At 45.8% G+C, this 25,057-nt stretch overlaps 1 protein-coding gene across 1 annotated transcript in view; it reads right to left on the minus strand.

Moving 5' to 3' along the window:
- Window positions 1-25,057, minus strand: part of FAM160A2 (family with sequence similarity 160 member A2) — a 139,562-nt gene that overhangs the window by 77,113 nt on the left and 37,392 nt on the right. Inside the window, exon 2 of the mRNA XM_030199864.1 lies at window positions 3,510-3,910. Coding sequence (XP_030055724.1) covers window positions 3,510-3,647 — 138 coding nt within the window. The 5' untranslated portion in view covers window positions 3,648-3,910. The remainder of the gene's footprint in view (window positions 1-3,509; window positions 3,911-25,057) is intronic.

A 25,057-nucleotide genomic window follows, 5' to 3' on the forward strand; every position in this document is an offset into this window, starting at 1 on the left:
AAGAACAAATCATCTTTATCTGCTAGACCAGTCCAGACCCACAGGATGTACCAGAGCTTTTATCTCACAGGGCAACAGGAAGACACAATATCTTCTAGGCCTGCCCCATCTATCACAAACATTAAGCTTCTAATATCTGACAAGAGAATAGAGGGAGGACCATGTTGCAGCCCGGAAAATGTCTTTTGGGCCAATGGACAAAGCATATGATTCAGGAGAGTGAGCTCCAAGTCTGAGGAACCTTATTTTTCTTCTCTGAGAACGTAGGCTGACTGAATCAATAGTCAACCTAATCCAGCATGCAACTGAACACTTCAAAGCAGCCATGTGTCCCTTGCGAGGACCACATGAGTGGACAAAAAGGACATCTGACATCCAAAAAGGATTAATGACCTTCAAATAGCAGAGGAACACTCTGTGAACATCCAGCTCATTAAATGTTTGCGATAGTCTCAACACATAGGACCTCTGAAAAGCAGGGAGAGAAACCATCTGGTTCAAATGAAAAGGAGACACCACCTTCAGTAGAAAAGGAGAGAATGTAGAAAACAGTATCAGAAGACACAAAGGAATCTGCAAGGAAGTGCCTGTAGCTCCGAAATCCTTATAGCCAAATACCCAGTCAAAAGGAAAACTGATTTAAGTATGAGATCTTTCAGGAAGATCCACCAAAGGGGTTTAAAGAATGGGGCCAGTGAGGGATGACAAAACCAAAGTTAGATCCCTTAAGGGCACCACTGCCCAAAGTGGGGGTCAAATCATCTTAACTACCCATAAGTGGAGAAGAACCTTAATGGTTAGAGCAGTGGGCTGAGAATCAGAGGAGCCAGGTTCAAATCCTACAGCAGTTCCTTGTGATCTTGGGCAATGAGAAACGATAGCCACACTAGTCCACCTCACCAACCCACTCAGTCAAGAAAGCCCACCTCCTACCCTGACCACTCCCTTCCTTCTTCTTTCTTCTTTCACTTAATTTCTACACAATACGAAATGTATTTGGTATCCTGTAATGACAATGTTTTCAAAACTATGTAAGCCACATTGAGCCTGCAAATAGGTGGGATAATGTGGGATACAAATGCAATAAATAAATAAAATAAATAAAACCTTCCATTTCCTCATATACAAACTCAGATTGTACGCACCCCAGGCACAGAAAACTACTACTGTAACTGAACGTACACCACTAAGATAATATTTTTTACATTCCACCTGCAAACCTGAAAGCTAATTAAATAAAAATAAATAAATGCATTACATCCAGCTGGGCCACAAGAGACTCCCTACCATAACTTCCCAGTGCTCCACCATCATGGAGAAGACTATCAGACTGAGCGTCCACTCTCCTGGGACCAGACTGAACAAGATCAACAGCCAAGGCAGCCTCAGCCTGCCATTTTGTCCCCCTGTGATAACCCCCACCCCCCAATCCATTCCTGTCTTTCTTTAACTGTATTCTTCGTCAGGGAAGGGAAAGCACCAGCTTCAAATACCTTGTTTTAATAGCCTGGGGGAAAAGGGAAGAAGTGGTGGGGACTTACCCCTGATGCGTGGTCCCATGAACCCCAACACGGTGCGTCACATGGGGCGAAGGCTCATAAGCTGAGGCTCTGAGTCGCCAAGGAGGAACTAATAACCTTTCTCTACCACAACCAGTGGTCTGGCTGTGGCTCAGATCCTTGGAAGGAGCTGGCAAGACTTCAGAGCCAATGTAGCCTGAAGCTTAGGGTCTCTGGCCCAAAGGCTGAGAAAAAAACAAGAGAGAAACGACTGCATCAATCCTCCTGCACCATCTGCTGGAGGAAAAGAAATACTGGAATGTACTTGGTTGCATCACCTGTTATACTGATATCGTTGGAATCTTCAAGTGTCTGCCTCCCCTTTGTAGTCAGGGGACATAACCCATAGAGATCTGGACTGGTTCAACAAAATTATAAGGAAATGATTACCCAGCATACATCCTCTTTTTCCCTTTCTAGCAGGCTATTGCTACATTACATAAGGACATGCACTGTTATCTGCTGGGAATCAAAAGCCCTTGTATCAGTGACTCACTACCATAGTCCCATGACTTATTTGCCATGGGACTATGGTAGTGAATCACTGCCAAAAAAAAAAACAGATAATGGACAAGAAAAAAGCCCAATCTTGCCGTTATGAGTGCACCTTTGTTGAAAGAACACTTGAAGTGATACACCCAAGCAGAACACCAAGGTCCACGTACACCTTCATTTTGTTATTGAGATCTGGTAAAGTCCAATACGAGGGTTTTTCCTGCACACCTTTGTAACAATGTACTAAATTAACTTGGTTTGTAGGAGAATTAAAGATGGATCTAACATATAACTTGTACCTGTTAGTTATGGCGTAAATCCTAAGTAGTTTATACTAGAGTGCTAGCACCACTTTAGGTCATGGGATAATTTTATACAGAATTGGGGGATGTTATTACTCCTGGAGGAATTCTATGCAACTGTGCAGTGCAGAATTCTGAACTGGCACTGGCATCCATGGCTCTTCTCAATCCCTCACCCCCTCCACCGTAGACATCTCACAGCAAGAGGAGGTGGTGCACAGCTGCACGTCAGGTCACATCCTCCTCTGCTGGCCTAGCACCAACTGCTTATTTGAACTGTGGGGCTATACAAATGCCAGCACATGGGTCTAGGCCAGTAGAGGAAGACACAGTCCGATGTACAGTCGTGGACCACTTTTCTTGCCATGCAAATGGGGCAGGAATAGGGGAGAGGCAAGGCAAGCCAAGCTCAAGCGGGGTAGGTTGAAGTGTATGCAGTGGGGGGCAGAGCAATGTTGAGTGTCATGGGGGGGGGGGGGGCAGAGTGTTGCCATAGGGATATGGGGGGGGAGAAGCTGAGTGTGATTGGTATGTGGGATTCAAGCTTGAAAGTAGTGCAAAGGGGGAGGAGTGGAGTGGAAAAACTGAAAGCTGGGGAGAGGAGGAGAAGCAAGGATGGGTGTGTTGGGGGGGGGGGGGGGGGTTAAGAGGTGGGAGTGTGGTGTGCCTGAGAACAAAGGAGAGGAAGAGGTACTAGTGCAGGGAAGACAGAGACAAAATTAAGGGTTTTGCTGGGAGTTACAGAAAGACAGAAATGTAGAGTGAGACGGAACTGGGAAGACTGAAGCCTGAGGAAAGAAACAGCAGGGGAGACTTCAGTCCTGAGGAAGGCTTTAGGCTTCATGATAGGAGAATCTGCACAAAAATATACTACCATAACTATTCAGAAATTTTAAAGAATTTTGCACAGAATTCCCCTAGGAGTCTGTAATGTACATTTCCTTCACGATATTGTTTTTCTGACAATGGTTGTAAAGTGTTAGTTGTTTTCTATTAATGTTTTACATTTTCTTTTGATGTCTTGTTGTCAAGATGATGCTTTTGCACTGTGCACTTTTAACATCATTGTGCACAGACTACATCTCACAAGAAGCATTTAAAATTTTAAGTGGAAAGATATGAAATGTGACAGCTGCCTGTGAGGCTTCCTTACCTGTGACCAGTGGTTCTTAAAGACCATAAGGCAGGTCTCAGGGTCAGCAGTCACAGGTGACTGCAGACTGGCATTGCGGTTCGCCCGACTTCCAGCTCCGCGGGGATTCAGCTTACTAAGCCAGCTAATCCTCTCCATCAGGACGGGCAAAAGTCAAATGTGAAGATGCCAATTAAGTATGGGTGGGAAGGGGGAGAACTTAAAAACCATGAGTGCAGAAGAGATGGAGCAAACTTAAAATAAAAAATGAAAGATGAATTTGGATTATAATAGGAAAAGAGCAAAGGTCCAAGCTTCCAGGATTTCAGTATCCAGTTGCCAAATACACCACTGCAGCTTGTCGGTGTAATCCAGTCTGAAGGTACAGCCGATCCATCATGCCTCACACAGCCACAACACTGCTGAGAGAGAAGAGTAACCTGGATTATTACAGCTCTGTGGAGGTTGGGCTCAAGTTATTAGAACATTAGTAGGAGAAGGGAAGGGGAAGAGTTTCCCAAGGTTACAACAGAACTGGGGAGAAAGAGGATCTACAAGCAAGGTTAAGGAGGAAGGACACAAGGGTATGTATTAGGGGGTCGAGGAGGAGAATAATATTCAGTTATACAGTAGCTGCATGGGGCAGAGGAGAGCAGGAGGAGCAGATGGGCTTACAGAGTTACAACTGTACTGGGGTAGGGGAGAAAGACAAGGATCTTTCTCAGTTAATATAGCACTGGAGGAAGAGGAATAAGGAGGAGGAGAAGGGGGGAGACAGGCATTATCAGCTAACACTGTAATAGGGAGCGAGGAGGATATTCCAATTAGGGCAAGAAGAGAAAGAATAGGAGCATCCTGGGGAGAGGAGAGTAAAAGGGTCTATGTTTATTAGATTATCTGCACCAAACAATACAAAAAGTTGTTAGTGTATTGCTTTCTCTAATCATACTCTCTGCTCAAAGCCGGTTAAAGAAGAACAGAGACCATTCCTTCCTGACTGCTTCCATAAGTTAACTTACATTCAGAGGAATCCAGGTGTTATTACGGACAGGAACACAGATCCTGGCAACACACCTATTCTTCAGCACGGAAATTACATCCGCATTATTGAAATCGGAACAAAAAATGGAGAAAGGAAGGAATGGTTTCTGCTCTGAAATGAGCTCTTTCTTGAGGGCAGGTAGTGTTCCTATGACTGCAAGCGAGGAAAGAATCAAAGTTCAACCACACCCAATACTGCAGAAGGCGGCAGCTTGAGGCCACAGATTGCAGGAAACTGGTAAATGTGCTGTGGAATAAACAAACCTGAGGCAGAGGCCTGTGCTCCATCTTCTAAAATGCCATAATTTGAGAGCTTCAAACCAGGGGGAAAAAAATCTCTCCTTTCTTCTACAAGCCAACTGCAGTACTACTACTACTACTATAAATCACTTCTATAGCGCTACCAGTCATACCGTTCCATGACGTAACACACCCCTAAAATCGATACATTTAGAATGTACTTTCCACAAAGCAGCCCACACAGATCTATTATAATAATGTGCACCTCCAACGTTCTGAAGCTGACTGCCAGGAAGTTGAAGCCCGGTTTGTAATGTCTGAAGCCTTCCGGTGATGTCACCGTGTTGCCTTGGAAACTGCGACGCGTCTCAAGCACGGGCGCTACGAGTTCGCAGTACTCAGAGTACATGCTGGGTCAACAGGCAGGCACAAATAGTAGTCAGAGACCCAGGCAGAGTTCAGCAACGAGGAATCAAGCAGATAGAAAGCCATTAACAGGGCAAAACAAACACCTACCGAGGTAGAAGCAGAGTGCAGGAGGAGAGATCTGTAGATAAAGTGCCGAAGGAAGAACAGCCATAGGGCGCGAGGAAGGAGAGGAAATCATCTGGGCCAATAGAAAAGGATCAGAGGGAGGCTATGAAGGAAAAGAGACACCAGATTGGCCAGGAGAGGGGAGGAGCTGCGAAGACAGGAGTGGCGAATTCGGATGCATCAGGGCCGGAGGGAGGAGACGAGGGAAAGGAGACACCAGATTGGCTAGCAGAGGGATGAGGGGAGGAGCCGCGATGACAGGAGCGGTGAATCCGGACGAGTCGTGGCCGAGCCAGTGTGAGGCGAGCTGTGACGCGGAGCACCAAATAGCAAAACAGCCCAGCCTGCGTGTGCTGGAGGTGCGCGCCGCGTGCCTACGGCAGCCCAGGCTCCGTGTTCCCCAATGACGCCGCCTGGACAGGGGTAAGACGGAGGGAGGGGACCCTGGAACCTTGCTAGCGCCTGCTTCCTTTCTGTTGGAAACGGGCCTCTTTTACTAGTTTAGTATTTCCCACCTGGAACATGTTTTCCATACATAGCAGGACTGATCAACTCTCACAAGTGGCAGCATCATTCACCGGCACATGAACAGAAGAGCTGCCCTAGAGCTGTGCATGGCCCTTCCCACCCTCAGTTCCTCATTAGGTTCCATAGCTCAATGACTTCCTGTTTGTCAGCCAATAACCTTGGACGTGACTTAAGTTCACTCTGGGACCCCCTTCTGAGTTCTCTCCCGTTACTTGCTGCACTGCTCTGTAAAACCGATAAAATTTGTCTAATGGGAACAAGGGTGAAGTGCTGCTATTGCTGAGTCGTTTCCAATGCCACACACTTGAAACCGAAAACGACGCTGTTGATAAAAGACATATGTAAACAAGGTCACAAAGCCAGGCAATGAAGGAGAGCAAAAAGACCTGGGGCCCGTGGCAGAAGTGGATTGCTCACCAGAGAAGGTTGCCATGTTGCAAGTTCACCACTGGACTCTAGCACTGGTCATTCAAGAACTAAGAGCAGCAAAAACGGAAATTGCTGACACTGTAATCAGCAGATTGGATGAAAAGCTGGAGGTCTTCAGAGAATGAGTGGAGCAAGTGGAAGGAAGACTACACAATGCTGAAGTGGAACAAGAGAAGGAGAAAGACCAAGGAGACTGGCTGGAAAAGCAGCTGCATTTCCTGGCCAAAAAGATGGAAGACCAGGAAAAATGGCAGTAGAAGGTCTAACTTAAGAATTTTTGGGATTCCTGAGGGAGTAGGAGGTAACCCTATTCAGTTTGTACGGAAAATTCTACAACACTGTTTCCCAGGGTGGTTCTGCACAGCCGGCATTTGAGCTGGAGAGCGTGGCACCCCAAACTAGGCCTAAATGTCTCTCCATAGGCTTTTGTTCTTAAACTATTGAGATACCCAGCAGTGGAACATATTCTGAAGGTAGCCAGACAGTAAAAAGCATATACATTTGAAAATTGGGAGCTGCAAGTGTTCCCAGATTTAAGTGCTGAAACTATGAGGAAGTGAAGGGATCTTTTGCAATATAAAGAAACATTAAAGGAGCCAGAGATGTCACAGCCCACATTCAAGTGAAGCGGAGCTTAGGTATATGATTTCTATCCTCCCCTTTCCTGTTTGCTGCACTCATGATGAAAATTAGTAATGTAATATAGAGTATAATTAATGATTTTCTTAGGTTCCTTTTTCTCATTCGATTTCTGCAGATATTTTAATCACAGTCTATACCAGCAGGTATTGATTACCTTTAGACGTTTTACTTGATTATGTGCTAAGCACTCATTCCATATTCTTGATTTTCACTTTAGTTTCACATAACGGCACCATCATAATTTTTCTCACTCTCTCTCTCACACACACATCTCTCTATATAAAACGCACCTCCAACGTTCGAATGAAGCCTCTGTTAGCCAAAAGTGAAGGGGGTGAGATCGCATTGTGTCTGCCCCGCCCACGCGTCAAACGTGATGACGTCGAGGGCGGAGCAATGACACTCATCCAATCGCAACGCTCGGCAGCGAAGCGTCAGGGAAGGAGGCGGCGCTCTCAACGTCTAGCCTTCCCTTCGCTGTGTTCCGCCTTCTTCTGACGTCAAGGATGACGTCAAAAGAAGGCGGAACACAGCGAAGGGAAACCTAGACGTCGGGAGCACCGCCTCCTTCCCTGACGCTTCGCTGCCGGAACCACGGAGGTACATTTAAAAACAAGAAAAAAAAATAAAACCATGTTGGGGGGAGCGAAGAGGGTGGCCACAAAAGAAAAACAATGGGAGCGGGAGGGCAGGGGAGAAACGACACCATGGATGCGAAGGGGGGGGGGGGGGGGGAAGAAGAGGGCGGCCCAGGCTGGGACATGGGAGAGAGAGGAGCATGGATGCAAGGGGGGGTCATGGAAGGGAGACAGGGGACTTGCTGGAAAAGATGAATGGAGGCGGCAGGGGACAGAGGAGCATGGATGGGCATGGATTGGGAGGGCAGGGCTCAGGGAGAGAGGGCAATTGCTGGAAAGGGATGAATGGAGGGGGCAGGGGACAGAGGAGCATGGATGGGCATGGATTGGGAGGGCAGGACTCAGGGAGAGAGGGAAATTGCTGGATAGGGATGAATAGAGGGGACAGATGGCCATGGATGGATATGGATTGCAGGGCAGGCCTCAGGGAGACAGGGCAATTGCTGGATAGGGAAAAATGGAGGGGCCAGGTGACAGATGAGCATGGATGGGCATGGATTGGAAGGGCAGGACTCAGGGAGACGGGAATTGCTGAATAGGGATGAATGGAGGGGACAGATGGCCATGGATGGATATGGATTGCAGGGCAGGCCTCAGGCAGAGAGGGGAAATGCTGGATAGGGAAAAATGGAGGGGCCAGGTGACAGATGAGCATGGATGGGCATAGATTGGAAGGGCAGGACTCAGGGAGAGGGGAATTGCTGGATAGGGATGAATGGAGGGCACAGATGGGCATGGATGCATATGGATTGCAGGGCAGGCCTCAGGCAGAGAGGGGAATTGCTGGATAGGGATGAATGGAGGGGCCAGGTGAAAGAGGAGCATGGATTGGAAGGGCAGGACTCAGGGAGAGGGGAATTGCTGGATAGGGATGAATGGAGGGGACAGATGGCCATGGATGGATATGGAATGCAGGGCAGGCCTCAGGCAGAGAGGGGAAATGCTGGATAGGGAAAAATGGAGGGGCCAGGTGACAAAGGAGCATGGATTCGAAGGGCAGGACTCATGGAGAGGGGAATTGCTGGATAGGGATGAATGGAAGGGACAGATGGCCATGGATGCATATGGATTGCAGGGCAGGCCTCAGGGAGACAGCGGAATTGCTGGATAGGGATGAATGGAGGGGCCAGGTGACAGATGAGCATGGATGGGCATGGATTGGAAGGGCAGGACTCAGGGAGAGGGGAATTGCTGGATAGGGATGAATGGAGGGCACAGATGGGCATGGATGCATATGGATTGCAGGGCAGGCCTCAGGCAGACAGGGGAATTGTGGATAGGGATGAATGGAGGAGCCAGGTGACAGAGGTGCATGGATTGGAAGGGCAGGACTCAGGGAGAGGGGAATTGCTGGATAGGGATGAATGGAGGGGACAGATGGCCATGGATGGATATGGATTGCAGGCCAGGCCTCAGGCAGAGAGGGGAAATGCTGGATAGGGAAAAATGGAGGGGCCAGGTGACAAAGGAGCATGGATGGGCATGGATTGGAAGGGCAGGACTCAGGGAGAGGGGAATTGCTGGATAGGGATGAATGGAGGGGACAGATGGCCATGGATGCATATGGATTGCAGGGCAGGCCTCAGGGAGACAGCGGAATTGCTGGATAGGGATGAATGGAGGGGGCCAGGTGACAGAGGAGCATGGATTGGACTCACACTTTCACTCTGACTCTCAAACACTCACTCTCACATACACTCTCCCAAACACACACACTCCGAGGAAAACCTTGCTAGCGCCCGTTTCATTTGTGTCAGAAACGGGCCTTTTTTACTAGTATATATATATTTCATCTTTTCAGTAATTTCTCATTATTACCTTTTTTTGAACTGATATTAACATGACTCGCTCTCGTTTACATTATGGCACAATTACATTTCATTTATTAGAGGGTTTCTATTTTTAATTTTCACATATATAAATGTTTACTGATATTCACCTTTTGAACTCATCATCAATGTGATCCTCATTGTATGTTATTTATTTGATTATAAGTCTATTCCTGATGAAGGCTGGAAAGCCAAAACACGGCCTGTGTTGAGTGAGCAAGTCTGTCTGGGAGTGTGCCTCCATTTGCTTTTGATCAGGACTGAACATACTTTGCTATCACCACTTTGGAACATCTTGGAGCTTTATTCCTTCCACTTTTGAGGTTTGCTTGCGCTGTCGTGTGGGAGTGCTAGTTTTCTCTACGCTACTTGGACATGCCCATTTTGGCAAGAGATAGCAAGGAGTAGTTTATATAGACCCGAGGGAACCATTTGCTTCTTTGATGAAGAAGTTATCTTTCCTCATCGAACATTTTACTTACAGGAAGCTATAAACAGTGTGGTCAACATGGTCGTTAACTGCGTGCATAGTGTATTGCACTGAGATTCTTACTCAGGGGAGGGAGGGGGTGGTTTGATGGGAAGGGTGGGCTGGTTGTGGTGGGTGTTAGGTGCAGGGCTGGGGAGATGGGTAAGGAAGGGCTTTTATGTGTAGGAGTTTTAGACAATGTAAACGTTTTTGGTATAGCAGGGGAAGTAGGGGTCTGGGGTGGGGGAATTAAAGGTGCATGTTCCACAAAAGTTTTTGTTTGGGAATGAGAGGGGATAAGGTGAAAGTCACATAATGGAATGTGGGTGGATTAAATCAACCTATTAACCGCAAAATTGAGTCTTAAAGCACCTTAAGAAGCAACTGCTTAAATGTTATAGACAGGGGAGCATGGTTGGGACCACTTTTCTTCTGCAAGTTCAAAAAGGAGAGGAGTTGCAATTCTCATTAAAAAAAAACATTCCTCATTAACTGTAGAAGGGTGGTGATGACCAGGGTAGGGTGGTGCGATTAAAGGGGTGTATTTAATAAACGGTGCTTTACTCTGATCAATTTGTATGCTCCTATAGTAGAGGAGTGTGGTAGCCATGTTAGTCCACTCTTAAGGTTATCAATAGAAATCAAACAAAATAAAACATGGAAAAGAAAATAAGATGATACCTTTTTTATTGGACATAACTTAATACATTTCTTGATTAGCTTTCGAAGGTCGCCCTTCTTCCTCAGATCGGAAATAAGCAAATGTGCTAGCTGACAATGTATATAAGTGAAAACATTCAAGCATTACTATGACAGTCTGACAGGGTGGGAGGATGGGGGTGGGTAGGAGGTATGCATGGGGACATCAAAGCATATCATTGATATTCTAACAGGATGGGTGTGGATAGGTGAGGGGAGGGTGATCAACAGAGACATACAGCTTTATGGTTTATAATGGGCTAGGAACCCCGTTTCCTAGCCCATTATAAACCATAAAGCTGTATGTCTCTGTTGATCACCCTCCCCTCACCTATCCACACCCATCCTGTTAGAATATCAATGATATGCTTTGATGTCCCCATGCATACCTCCTACCCACCCCCATCCTCCCACCCTGTCAGACTGTCATAGTAATGCTTGAATGTTTTCACTTATATACACTGTCAGCTAGCACATTTGCTTATTTCCGATCTGAGGAAGAAGGGCGACCTTCGAAAGCTAATCAAGAAATGTATTAAGTTATGTCCAATAAAAAAGGTATCATCTTATTTTATTTTCCATGTTTTATTTTGTTTGATTTCTATTGATATGCTCCTATAGGAAATTTCTGAGAAGGCACTGAGCGCAATTCGTGGAAGGAGATCTTAAAGTGTGTGGGGAGGGGGTGGGGGAACATGAATTGTGCTTTGGGTAAAAGGGATAGGTCTTCCAGGAGAGAAGGGCAGAGAAGGTTAAAAAAAACCCCAAAACTTGAGGTTCACTTTAAGAAAATTTATATCAATATTACCAGGCTGCAGTCCTAAGGGCAATGCGAAAACATTGTAGGGAAGATCCATTAATACACTGGGTTCATCTGGAAAAGGCCAGGTTAACTCCATATGTTTGAAATTGGACCAGAACTTTTTCTATGCAGATGCTATTGGTTACATTCTTTTACTTTTGATATTGGACCTCATTGTTCTTTTAAACATAGTAAGGGGGAAAGAACAGAACCCTGGGGGACACCACAGGTAAGGGGAAATGAGTCAGAGATGGAGGAGGGGAATGAAACCTTAAAAGATCTGCTGGAATGAAAAAGGAAAACCAATGGAGAACTGTGCCAGAGACATCAAAAGAGTGAAGACAGGAGAGGAACAAAGAGTAATTAGATCAAAAGCTGCGGTGAGGTCAAGGGAGATTAGGAGAAGCACATCACCCTGATCCAATGAAGAGTAGAAGTCATTTAATAGGGAAGCAAGCACTGTCTTTGTAGAATGACCGGTCCTAAAACCTGACTGTGCAGGATGTAGGATGATATGTATTTCAACTTGTTGAGATAGCTGGCTGAAGACTATTCTTAAAAACAGTACAGAGTACAAAAAAGTCCAGAAAAACACAGAAGCACCAAGAGCCTTCGGAAATGGGACACGATTCTTTATTAACAACTGTCAATATTCCAAGATAGACCCGACACAGGCCGTGTTTCGGCGCTTAGTGCCTGTGTCAGGGGTCCGGAGTGTTCAAAGACCAAAACTTCTTTCCTATAAAGTTGGATAGCAATCCGTATGATTCAAGGAAAGTAGTACTTGATATGTCAGGAATGTCAAGTCCCTTCGTATCTTGCTCAGAAAGCAAACCGAAGGCTCTTGGTGCTTCTGTTTTGAAGACTATTCTTACCAGGACTTTTGCTAAAAAAGGAAGATTTGATATAGGATGATAGCAACCAGGGAAGAATCTAAATAATGATTTTTTTTTAGTAACAGAAGTACAAGGGCCAATTCCAACTGGGGGGAAGAGGCCCACAGGACAGGTTAACTGGCTCTGATCACCTGGAACGTAAATGATTTAAATTTTTATGCGCCTGGATAAAATCACAAATTTGTGCTGCTTCTCAACATAAGTGAAGGGAGCCATTTCTTGTTGATATAACATAGCAACGTGACTGCTTATCTGAATTCAAATGTAGTGATCCTGAAGATGTGGAGCTCCAGATGACTAATGTGGAGTAACTGTCTGGCTTGTAATCAGAATCCCTGAGTTAAATTGAAAGCTGAGATGGGCTCCCCAACTAGTGTTGGAAGCAGCTGATGCGAGGGATGACTTTACTGCACAAAAGGGATAACTCTTCTCAGGTTGAATTTGGATATCCACCATTGTAGTATGGCTTGAAGTGAAGAAGATAGGTGCGTTGGTTCTACTGAAATTTTAGACCCCTTGTTGTCTTCTCATTCTCACGCAGGTTAAGGGCACAGCATGGACCACAGTAGCGTCTGTTTGGCAGAGTGCAGAAAACAAAACTGAGGAACTGAGGAGACTGCTGTACACCAGAAGGGCCATGCATGCTCAGACCTTCACATGTTGTTCAAAGCTCTGGGAAAGTCATCCAACTAGACTCAAGCCTGCTAGTAGATGGAAAAACAGTGCATAGACAACAAACTAAAGTGTTTCAAAAAGTGGGTGGACCCACATTTTGGTGACTCCTGTCTTTTGTGTATCCAGGCACATAAGAGGAAAGGATGTGAAAAGGATTGCTAGTAAGGAAGATGGGCTGTCATCTACAATTAGTATGAACCCTGTTAGCTTAACACTGAATTGCTAGTTAGCACCAGAGCAGTGGCGTTCCGTGGTTGCCTGACACCCAGGGCGGATCGCCACTGCTCCCCCTCCCCCCCCCCCGGGTGCAGGGCAACACGGCACGGCACCCCCCCACCCCACAGTCCCCACTTGCCTTCAAAGTTCCAGCTCCGTCCACCCCCGTGTGGCACCCCCTCCCCGACGCAGTCCCCACCTGCCAACCAGGTTCCAGCTCCGTCCACTCCAGCGTGGTGCCTCGCATCTGCAGCACTGCTGTAAAAAGAAGAAAATCGCCTCATCGTCGGCCCTTCCCTCACTGTGTCCCACCCTCGAGGAAATAGGAAGTTATGTCAGAGGGCGGGACACAGTGAGGGAAGGGCCGACGACGAGGCAATTTTCTTCTTTTTACAGCAGCGCTGCAGATGCGAGGCGCCATGCTGAGGTGGACGGAGCTGGAACCTGGTTGGCAGGTGGGGACTGCGTTGGGGGGGGGGGGGGGAGGCGGCACCACGCTGGGGGTGGACGGAGCTGGAACCTGGTTGGCAGGTGGGGACTGTGTCGGGGGGGGAGGCGGCGCCACGCTGGGGGTGGACGGAGCTGGAACCTGGTTGGCAGGTGGGGACTGCGTCGGGGGGGGGGGGGGAAGACGGTTCCATGCCAAGGGGGTGTGTGGATGGACGGAGCACCCCCCCACCCATTGACACCTGGGGCGGACCGCCCCCACCGCCCCGCCCTTGCTATGCCACTGCATCAGAGAACCTTTTCCATCTTGGCCCCAGAGTCACTGCTGCAGATTACTAGGGAAGTAAGGGGGAAATCCATCCCTTGATGTCTGAGCAGCCAGCATGCTACAGGAAACTTTGCCACACAAGGGATGGGTTTAGGCATGTCACTACTGTACTTGCCAAAATCCATCTATGGAAAAATTGTGTAAGTAAACCCAGTGTATTTATCCAATCTGATCTGAATGCCAGCAGAAACAGTTGCCAAGAAGCCATTCAAACGATGCCAAGAAAAGAGAAAGAGCTTGTAATGAACCAAGAGTCAAAAGCCAGGAAAAACAGACAATGGGAACACTTTTGAGTATTCACTACTGACACATCATGAAATCAGGCCGAGATCTGTTACAATAAAGACAGAGGTGGGGAATGAAGTTCAGGGATAAAAAAAGGTCTAAGGTTAGTGTCCACACAGATTACACAGAGAGGGGGTGGAGTGTTATTTCCTGCATGGCAGGAAGGTGAGAGTAAAAAAAAGGTAAATGAGATACCTGAGAATATGTTCATAATTCTCAGTGCACTCCCTGAACATGGAAGGCACACAGAATCACTACAGTCCATTCAGATAAAGTCACACCATAGCATGGCTGCCCTGTTCGTCTCCTTGATTAAAGGTTAAACAAAGATACTCAAAGCAACACCTTTGTCTTTCAACTTTGATGTGAAATCTTTTTCACGTTCAGTCTGCTGTATTGTTGCTCGTGGGTCTATTAACAACCTCCATCTAAATCCAGGGATGGGCAACCTGCTGCTCCCAAGCCGAAAGAAAAGTATACACAAACAAAATAAAACAGATTTTTTTTGTAATTTTAAATACTGTATTTCACAAATATTTTCAGAATAGCAGTTTCTATTGTTTTTAATTACGTTTTTACTTATTTATTATGGAAGATCTATGGAGCTGTGTACATTTCTGGTTCCAACATTATACAATATTGCAGCCCACTAGGCGTAGTACTGACATTCATGCAGCCTTCTGCATACAGAGGTTGCCCACTCCTGATCTAATCTATACCCCCATTAGTCACCAGCCAAACTTCCATGAAGCCTTATGCATTAGCCCTGACATTTGGACATGTGGTTGCCTGGCCAAGATGCAAGAAGGAGAAATTAGGACTTACTTGATAATTTTCTTTCCATTAGTTCTTCACACTATTCCAGGACGAGTGGGTAGTTATGTCCATCGACCAGCAGGTGGAGATAGAAAATACAGAACTGAGCACCACTACATAGCTCCCTGCTAGAAGCTCAGCTCCTCAGTATGAGCCCTCAAGCAAGGAAGAAAGAACGCCCAATCAGGCGCATGGTCAGCAACCAACACATCCACCCCAAGAACCATCTGAAGACAAGGTCCCTGGAAAACAGGATGCAAAGACCATGCATAGAGCCACCAATCAGGGAGTCGAACCATGGGAGGGCTCCTGGAATAGTATGAAGAACTAATGGAAAGAAAATTATCAGGTAAGTCCTAATTTCTCCTTCCATTACGTTCATTCCCACTATTCCAGGACGAGTGGGATGCTCAAAAGCTATCCATATGAGGGTGGGAAGCCAAACCTACCACAAGCAGAATTGACACCCCAAATGCAGCTGCTGCCTGCGTGGCCCCCGCTATACCATCATGCTACTGAAGGAAAGCAGAGAAGCCCATGCCTCTGCCCTTCAAATATCCATCAGAGAAGACAACGAAGCCTTTTCCCGAGACGTAGTCACACGCCCAGGAGAGTGTGCCTTCCAACACGAGGAGGAGAAGAGCCTCCCAGAATACAAGCAGAGACCACGGCCCCTTCACCCACCAGGCAAAGGAAGCCTTGGAAGCCATGAGACTCAACTGCTGTTTACCAAACTGCACAAAAGGTCTATACGAAAGGCGGAAGACATCAGGAACCTTGAAAAAACACAAGACAGCCCTGTGAAAGTTCAGAAGCCTGCAAGAGGCATATAGACGACTAAATAAAAAGAAACCAACAAGCACTCGGGCAAGAAGGACGGTACTGCCCAAAACGGGACCCCGCCTCCAAAACAAAGACGGAGAAAGGGTCCTAAGGAGCCTGAAGTTGCAAGAAGCAACAGGCCAACGGAAGCGCCCTAATAAACACTGAGTTCTACGTGAGAACTATCAGGATCACCTAGCGATGGGGCACAAATGGAGAGTGCTGCAGCACCCGAAGGACCAGCATAAAATCCCATTCGGAAAAGGCACGCAAAGGGCAGCGTAAGTGACCCACACCTCTCTGAAAACGAATCACAACTGCCAACGACCCTGAAAGCAAGCCAGGGCTGCCACTGGAACCCACTAGGAACCCAGCGCTAGCCCTTGATACTCCCTCCCACAAAAATGCCAGGAAATGGCCCAGGGAGGAAGCAAAGTACTGGCAGGCACCAAGGAAGAAGAGCGCTTCCTAACCTGCAGCAGCACTGAAACCAATAATCCTTCTTCCTCAGCCAAGCCCTGTCAAGGACCAGGCCGTAAGACCAAAGGGAGAAGAATCCTCCATGACCACCAGGCCCTAACAGAAGAACCTTGAACTTGAGGGAATCGCATTAGCTCCCCAACTAGGAGCTTCACAAGATCTGCACAGCACTGGAGCCATGTCCAGGCTGGAGAACAGGAGAACTGTATCCCGAAAGTCTCTCACTCTCCCCCACTCCCGGCCTAACTTCGGCACGGGGGAAGGCATACAGGAGTCCCTCCCTCAAACACAAATGCAGCAGGGTGTCCAGACCCAGAGAGTCCTCTTCCCTGTGACGGCTGAAGAACCGAGGAACAGTGACATAGGAATAGGCCAAGAGAACCAAGCCCCATCAACACATCAGCAGCTGTAACGGCTTGACCGACAGCTCCCAATCCCTGGAAGTCTGAGCGTGCCTGCTAAGAAGGTCGTCCCCACGAAAGGGAACCCTCAAAACCGCCAAAAGGCACAACAGGTGTCTCTCTTCCCCAGCCATTAACCAGTTGGGCTCCAGAACCAGCAGACTGCTAGGAGTCCCCACCTAGCTAGTAGAAGAGGCTAGTGCCATAGCAATGTCCGAAAAGTCTCACACCAAAGCATTCCCAACAGCGGGGCAAAAGCCTCCATAGCTTAGTGCATCCCTCACAGCTCCAGAGGGCCAATGCGCCTCTACTGGAAACCAAGAGCCGTGCCAGGGGACCCCTGCAAAGGGCCCCCACAGCCCAAAAAACTGTCAACCGTAGACCCCATTTCCCAAGGCATGAGCAGGGAGGGCCTCCCTAGGATCAACGACTGATGAAGCCTCAACCACCTGAGGTCTGTCTGACTGCCAGGGGCAAAGAAGCCAGAGGCTGTAACCTTCTGAAATCAGAGACCAGGAGCTAAGCAGGGCCCTATAAATTGGCCGCATCTGAGGGTAAGGTAACACTTCCAGGGCTACTGTCACAGAACAAAGGAGCTGCACAAAATCTCAGGCTGGAAGCTGGGAACGAAGCAGCAGCGAAGAACCCAGTGCAATAACTTAAAGCACCGTCCCTCTCTGAGAAACACTGAAGCTCACAGGGAATCAAAAAGAACACCTAGATGCTCAAAGTTGGTGTGCCCCCACTGAAATTGAACACCCAAACCAGAAAAGAAAAAAATGAAACAGGAGGCGAACCATTGTTGAAGGAGCCTCTACACAGGCTTGGGAAGAGAAGGCTCGGATTAGCCAACTGTCCAAGTGCAGGAGGAAACGAAACCTCTGTCTCCGCAGAAAGACTGCTACATGCACGATCTAGGAAAAGGTCGCCGGGCCATGAGTAGACCAAATGGTCGGGACCGGAATTGGAAAAGAACTGCAGAAGCAGCCCCAAGAGGGGAAGGTAATTACGCCTCCCTGGTCTCAAGAGCAGAGACAACTCTCTCTCTGAACGGACGTGAGCACAGACCTCAGGGTCACCATCTGAAAACGGACACCGGTGGACTCCTAGAGATCCCAATTGGGTTGCACTGCTCCCATCTTCCTGAGAACCTCAAATAGGAGGAGAACCGGCCAGACCGTGCTCAGCGGGAGGGATGGGAACAATGGCCTGAAGGGCCAGCAGCACCTCGACTGAGCTTCTGCTCTGAGCTGCCAGAGGCCCCCCGACAAGGAGACTGTATAAGAAGAGAGGAGCAACTGGAGGGGAGAACTCCAACTGGAAGCCATCACCCAGAATAATCAGCGCCAGAGCTCAGGAAAAGGTAGACCGCACGTCCCGAAAGGCCTGAAGCGGCCCCCTGTAGGTCCGGAGGGACCATCCGGCCTGGCTATACTGGGATTGTCGGGAGACAGCAGCCACTCACTCTGAGTTGCCCTGCCGGCTCTCCGTCCCCCGGAAGGAAGATTGCCGAGTCCGAAACTGAATTTTATTACATCATTTCCATGGCTCTTCTGGTGTTTGTGGATTACCTCTACAGGGTTAGCATATTCTTCAGTGACGCTTCCTTGGGCATCAGCCACAATCTGTTTTTCCTCCTTTCTCTTCCTGCTGCCCTGTCTCCACCTTCAGCTGTCTTCTAAACATAAGCATGTTACCCACTTGCTCCTCAATATCTGTGAACTTCTGCTCCTTCTGGACCCTCTTGCTCCTCACTACACATGACCACCTCCTCTTTCTATCCCATTCTCTCAGCTCCTTGACCTTTGAACAGACTCTCCCACTCCCTGACTCTGGCTCCATCTATAAGCACTGGGAAGTCAATGTCATGAGGGGCTGCCTCAGTTAGTTAGCCTTGGCTACTAATGAGACTGTCAGATCTCCTCCATTGCTGCTTTTCATAACACAGAGCAAATCAGCACTCTCCCCGATCTCAAGACAAGGAGTCAAAAAGAGTTTGCATAAAGCAGGGCCTAGGTGAATCCTGCCTGTGGTATATTATTTTCAGCAATCTTGGGTTCACATTGGTGGTAGGCAGGAGGGGCACATGTGCTCCAAAAGGAGCTCTTGGTATTTCTTGTTCCTATGAGATGCCAAAAGCAGAGACCAGGTGCTGACCTGGACCTGAATATTAGGCACCAATGATTTTTCTGTGGCATACGTGATCAGGTCTGACAACATACCAATGTCCCACGATGCACTGTTCAGAAAACACTTCGCTAGGATAATGTTTATATTCATAGTAACACAGTCAGTTGCAGATCTAGAAAATAAAATACCTTAAGAAATCCTTGACTGAAAAAAAGAGGGCGCAGAACATGCAGGGTGATGCTATACATTCTTCAGAGCACAAGTACTCTTCTCCATCTATACTTCTTCGCTTGGTACTCTGATCTCATCCCATGGTTTTCAGTATCATCTTTATGCCGATGACTCCCAGATCTACCTCTCTACACCAGAAATCTCAGCAGGCATCCAGGCCAAAGTTTCAGCATGCCTGTCTGACATTGCTGCCTGGGTGTTTCACAGCCATCTGAAGCTAAACATGACCAAGACTGAGCTTCTTATCTTTCCACCTAAACCGACCTCTCCTCTCCCCCCTTTCTCTATTTCTGTGGATAATATGCTCATCCTTCCCATCTCATCAGCACGTAACCTTGGGGTCATCTTCGATTCCTCCCGCTCCTTCGCTTCACATATTCAACAGATTGCTGAAACCTGTCGTTTCTTCCTCTATAACATCACCAAAATTCGCCCTTTCCTTTCTGAGTATGCAACCAGAACCCTCATCCACACTCTTATCACCTCCCGCTTAGACTAGTGCAACTTGCTTCTCACAGGTCTCCCACTGAGCCATCTCTCTCCTCTTCAATGTGTTCAAAATTCTGCTGCACGACTAATATTCCGCCAGGGTCGTTATGCTCATATTAGCCCTCTCCTCAGGTCACTTCACTGGCTTCCTATCCGTCTCCGCATACAGTTCAAACTCCTCTTATTGACCTATAAGTGCATTCACTCTGCAGCTCCTCAGTACCTCCCCACTCTCATCTCTCCCTACACTCCTCCCCGGGAACTCCGCTCACTGGGCAAATCTCTCTTATCTGCACCCTTCTATCTTGCTGCACCGTATGCCTGGAATAAACTTCCTGAGCAGGTACACCAAGCCTCATCTCTGGCCATCTTCAAATCTAGGCTAAAAACCCACCTCTTCGTTGCTGCTTTTAACTCCTAAACCTTCAACTGTCCCCTATCCCTGATATGTTCTGCCTGTCCTAACCCTTATCCCTTATTTGTCCTGTCTGTCATAATTAGATTGTAAGCTCTATTGAGCAAGGACTGTCTCTCCATGTTCAAGTGTGAAGCGCTGCGTACGTCCGGTAACGCTATAGAAATGATAAGTAGTAGAAGTACTACGTTCTGAGGGAAAAAGTACTTGTTTTCACAAAGGAAATTTAGCAGCCAGTTTGGTAACATGGTACCAGTAAACAGAGTTCTGTGAAAACAACCTGGAATGTGAGAAACAGCTGTGATCACACTGGTACTGCCTGACAGTGATTTCAGTGCTAAAAACTGAGCCTAGTACGTGAAGGGGAGCGGTAGTCTGCCAGCTAAAGATAAAACAGACAAGATTTACACTGGAGTTCAGCCTGGGTCAAATGCGATGCTAATAAAATGACCCTGATGCAGACACGCTGTGCAGCTGGAAATAACTCCCCCAGTGGCGACATGAATGCACTGGATCTTGGATTGCTTGCTTGGTAGTACAGAATATTCCTGTTAGTTATGAATGTTTCTTTTTCTCTGATCATTGTGCTTCACTGTGCTGTTCTATTTACTTTGTGCATGTAAATTAATTCTTCTTGCTTACTGTGACATACAGTTAGACAGACAAGTATAGCTGACTTAATTTAATATGGTCATTTAACAGAGCTTAAGGAGACTTATAATAGATATTATCCAGCATTACCATGTCATATAAATAGAATGAACATAATAACATTTCTAATAGCTTCTTCCTAATCTAATGATAATTTTACTGCATTTCCAATGCTCAAGTTTTCTGTAATTTTCTTAGTATTGCTAATATTTATCTTAGCATCAGGGAAATCAAGGCTGGAAAACTCTCCGAGAGATTTTGTCTCTTGAAGAACAAATCTATTCTAATCTATTCATAGCTTATATCCCGCCATATCTCCAATAGGATTCATCATGGTGTACATAAGAAGCATTACATTTAGATGGAATTACATCTCAACATTAAATAGTATCCAAGATGAATAACGAAAAATAGAAAGATCTACAATTGCATTCAACAGTATACAAAAGAAGAAATATCACATTTAAATGAAGTTACTGGTCAACATTATATATCAGGCAAAATTAATGTCAGAAAATAGATAAGACTTAAGATGTTTTCTAAACAGTAAAAAAGATGGAATTAACTGAACTTGGTACGGAATAAAATTTCAAAATTGTGCTCCTAAATCCACCCAGAAAACATTCAAATTAGATGTCTAGCAAGGAAAACCAAGTTTTGCCCTGACAAATTTTACAAAATCATACAGGAAATTTTAAACGAGAAAATACCGGGAGTCAATGCAATCTTTCAAGAAGGGGGGTTATGCTCTCAAATCTATTAACTTGATAAATCATTGTTGCAGGAGAGTTGTGCAACAGTTGCAATCTTCCTCGCAATTTCTTAATCAGTCTGCCATACAATGAATTGCAACACTCCAACTATGGCAAAAGAATGCTACGAAAACATTCCACACTAGACTAGATCTAATTGCTCTTAATTTATATAATTCAAAATTTACCAATGCTACAATTTGATCTTCAAAAGATCATTTAGAATCTAATACATACCCTAGTATCTCAGAACTATTGGAAATCTGTAAGATTTCACCTGTATCTAACATCAAGGATTTTTGAGATAGTATATCATAATTTCTGAACCAGACAATATTAGTCTTTTGCTTATTCCGCTTCAAAAAATTAGTACTGGCCCAAGAATCTCCAAAGGCTTGGCAATCTATGTAATCCCAGTCACAGGTTAATAATTATCAATCTTTGAAGTCTAGAGCGGCTGAGGAAGAGATGTATGTAAAGATGACCTTCAGGAACACAGTAGAGCACTCATCTGCTGCCTCGGAGAACAAAGGTCAACAGGTAGCAAAACTTTTTTGGAGTGACAGGAAGTGATTTTAGACAGTGAGCATCAACACAGCAAAATGCAGGAAGCTATGGAAGCCAAATTTAAAATTGTAGTCAGAAAGAGAAATGTCAGGTTAGCAGGTCTCACACACAGCCCAGGGGTTCCATCAGACCAATTTGTTAGGAGCTGGACAATCATCTGTAGATGGGAGAACCCTTTCTGAAAGAAGACTGCTGGAGCTAACCTTTAAAAAGAAGACAGAACATCTTTTCAATTATTTATTTATTTTAATTTCTTATATACTGCCTGCAACCCCAAACGCTATCAAAGCGGCGTACAGTAAGGTACCGTGGGTATTTTTCTGCCCCTGGAGGGCTCACAATCTGTTCGTACCTGAGGTGATGAAGGGTTAAGGAGCTATAGTGGGATTTGAACTGGTTTACCCTGATTTTCATCCCACTGCTCTAACCATTAGGCTATTACTCCTTGTAGCTGGCCTCAAAGTTCTGGTGCTCCTAACGCAACTTAATATGGCATATCCACGGGACATACTCAGGTGCCAAACTCAGAGGGTGCAGAGTGGGCGTTCCTGCACTAATCAGTGCATCTACAGTAGCACATACTAACTGGCTAGCGCAGGAATCCTGCTGAGCCCTTACATAACATAACATACATAGTAGATGACGGCAGAAAAAGACCTGCATGGTCCATCCAGTCTGCCCAACAAGATAAACTCATATGTGCTACTTTTTGTTACTGCTTACATATTGGTGGGGACATGTGCTCACGAAGTAATTTTTTTAAATGATTGACTGTGAACTAATGGCAACATTAGAACATATAGGGGGTAGACCATGTGTACCCAAAGCAGTGGGTTTATTAAAAGACACAAAACCTAAAAACAGATCCGATGCAGTTCTGCGTTTCAGCGACTACTATGCCTGCCTCAGCTTGTTTAGTTTTCAAATCGATATATGGTACTTCTCCTGATCGGTTAAGTATATTGCTTGCATCTGCCTAAAAACCTCTCTTCATCACGAACTATTAAGTGTCTGAAATTAAATTTTCCTTCAGAGAATAATGTCTCTAGGAAGAAACAATTGGAATCTACCTTTGCATATCAGGGTGCTAAAGTGTAGAAATCGATACCTCTCAGTATTAGGCTGATCAGTGAATCCAGACTGCCCCAATTTGAATGCCCCTATCGGACTGACCATTCACTTGTCTATTAGATTGTAAGCTCTTTGAGCAGGGACTGTCTCTCTTTGTTAAATTGTACAGCGCTGCGTAACCCTAGTAGCGCTCTAGAAATGTTAAGTAGTAGTAGTGATCAAAGCTTATTTTCTTTTCCGGAAAGCTCTTAAAATGTATCTGTTTAGCTCTAATTATTTTAATGATGATTCACTTGATGTATCTAATTGTGATTGTTGTTACTAAGGAGTGCTTGTAATTCCCCTGCTGAGGGTCTCTTTTTTGTTTGTGATCCACATTGAATCCAATGGAAGATAGTGCAGAATACAAGAATCTGAACTGAACAGAATAGCTACAGGATTATTTTGGCAACACATGTAAAAATAATCGGCATGCCAATAGTTATCTGAATCACATGCATTCAAGGAGAGAAGGCATTTCCCTCTCCCCAGAGAGTTTATAATCCAAGGCCCTCATTTACTAACACATCAACATTCATTAATGCAAGTTTTGTGCTTAGTTAGTAAAGAGATCCTCAGTGAAAACATGAGCATAAGCAGCTTTGTATTAACAACATTTAACATAAATTATTCAACACACACTATTTCAGGCAAAGGAGTGCGAAGTGTCACAAGGACTGTTATCAGAATTTATATGCCCCCTTAACCAGTTCCAGTTTATTGCTTTCTCCAAGTCCTAAATCTCCTTCTGCAGTACCACTGTCCCACCAGTCATGTCGCATCTAATATTTATGCATGGGACTTCAACTTCCTGAATGGAAGAGTGGAGGAGTGGCCTAGTGGTTAGGGTGGTGGACTTTGGTCCTGGGGAACTGAGGAACTGAGTTTGATTCCCACTTCAGGCACAGGTAGCTCCTTGTGACTCTGGGCAAGTCACTTAACCCTCCATTGCCCCAGGTACAACTAAGTACCTGTATACAATATGTAAGCCGCATTGAACCTGCCATGAGTGGGAAAGCGCGGGGTACAAATGTAACAAAAAAATATATATATCTTGCACTGTTGTACTTTATTCTATTGTTGTCCATTTCTCCAAAATGTTAAAATTCTGAACTTAGTCTCTTAACACACTTGCAACTCCTCTTAGCTTTTCAAGTGGACTCTATTCCCATCATCCACAATATCCACACAACACCATTTGATATATACTCTTTGGCTGAGTTACTAAATACTACTCGCTTCATTTTTCCAACCATTTGAATAAGTCCAATAGCAATGTGCTTTGATTTGCAAATTTGTTTACAAGGGCCTCATGGATTCTTTGGTGCTGTGATATCTTTTATTGGTCCCCCCAAAAATATTTTAAAGATATAACAGCACATGAATTTCCACAACCAGAAAGATCTCATTTAAAGATACGAGGACTGAAATCTTTTAACAGCTGCATGCCAGGGCTTGCCAAAGGGTGTCAACTACATCAATGCTGGTACCTGCAGGAAGGAATGAGATTGCATTCCTGCAAGTAAACCAGCCACCACCCTGCAACCCTCAGGTCTGGTTTTTTATGCCATGTTCTGCCTATTCTCTCAAAGCTGGTGTTCAAACCTTAAACTTGTCTTTCCTTAGCTCTCCAGCTTACTCCCAAGTCTCATTCTCCCTTCGCACTTGTTTCATCTAATATATTTTACTTCTAGTTTAAAAAAAATCTTCACCCGAGACAAACTTTTCAGCTGTCCATGCTTCATTTATGCTTTACATATCACAATGTGAAACTCGCGTGAATCTCTGAGAAAGATTTATGTATTTATTTATTTGTAGCATTTGTATCCCACATTTTCCCACCAATTTGCAGGTTCAGTGTGGCTTACATTTGCCGTAATGGCGGTTGCCATTTCCGGGTAACAGAATTACAAATGGTAATGCGTTAAGTTGCATACATACATGGTAACATACATGGAACATAACATACGTGGAACAGATCATGGTATAGATATATTTTGTGTGCAT

This window comes from Microcaecilia unicolor, chromosome 4, assembly GCF_901765095.1.
Source record: "Microcaecilia unicolor chromosome 4, aMicUni1.1, whole genome shotgun sequence".
NCBI lineage: Eukaryota > Metazoa > Chordata > Amphibia > Gymnophiona > Siphonopidae > Microcaecilia > Microcaecilia unicolor.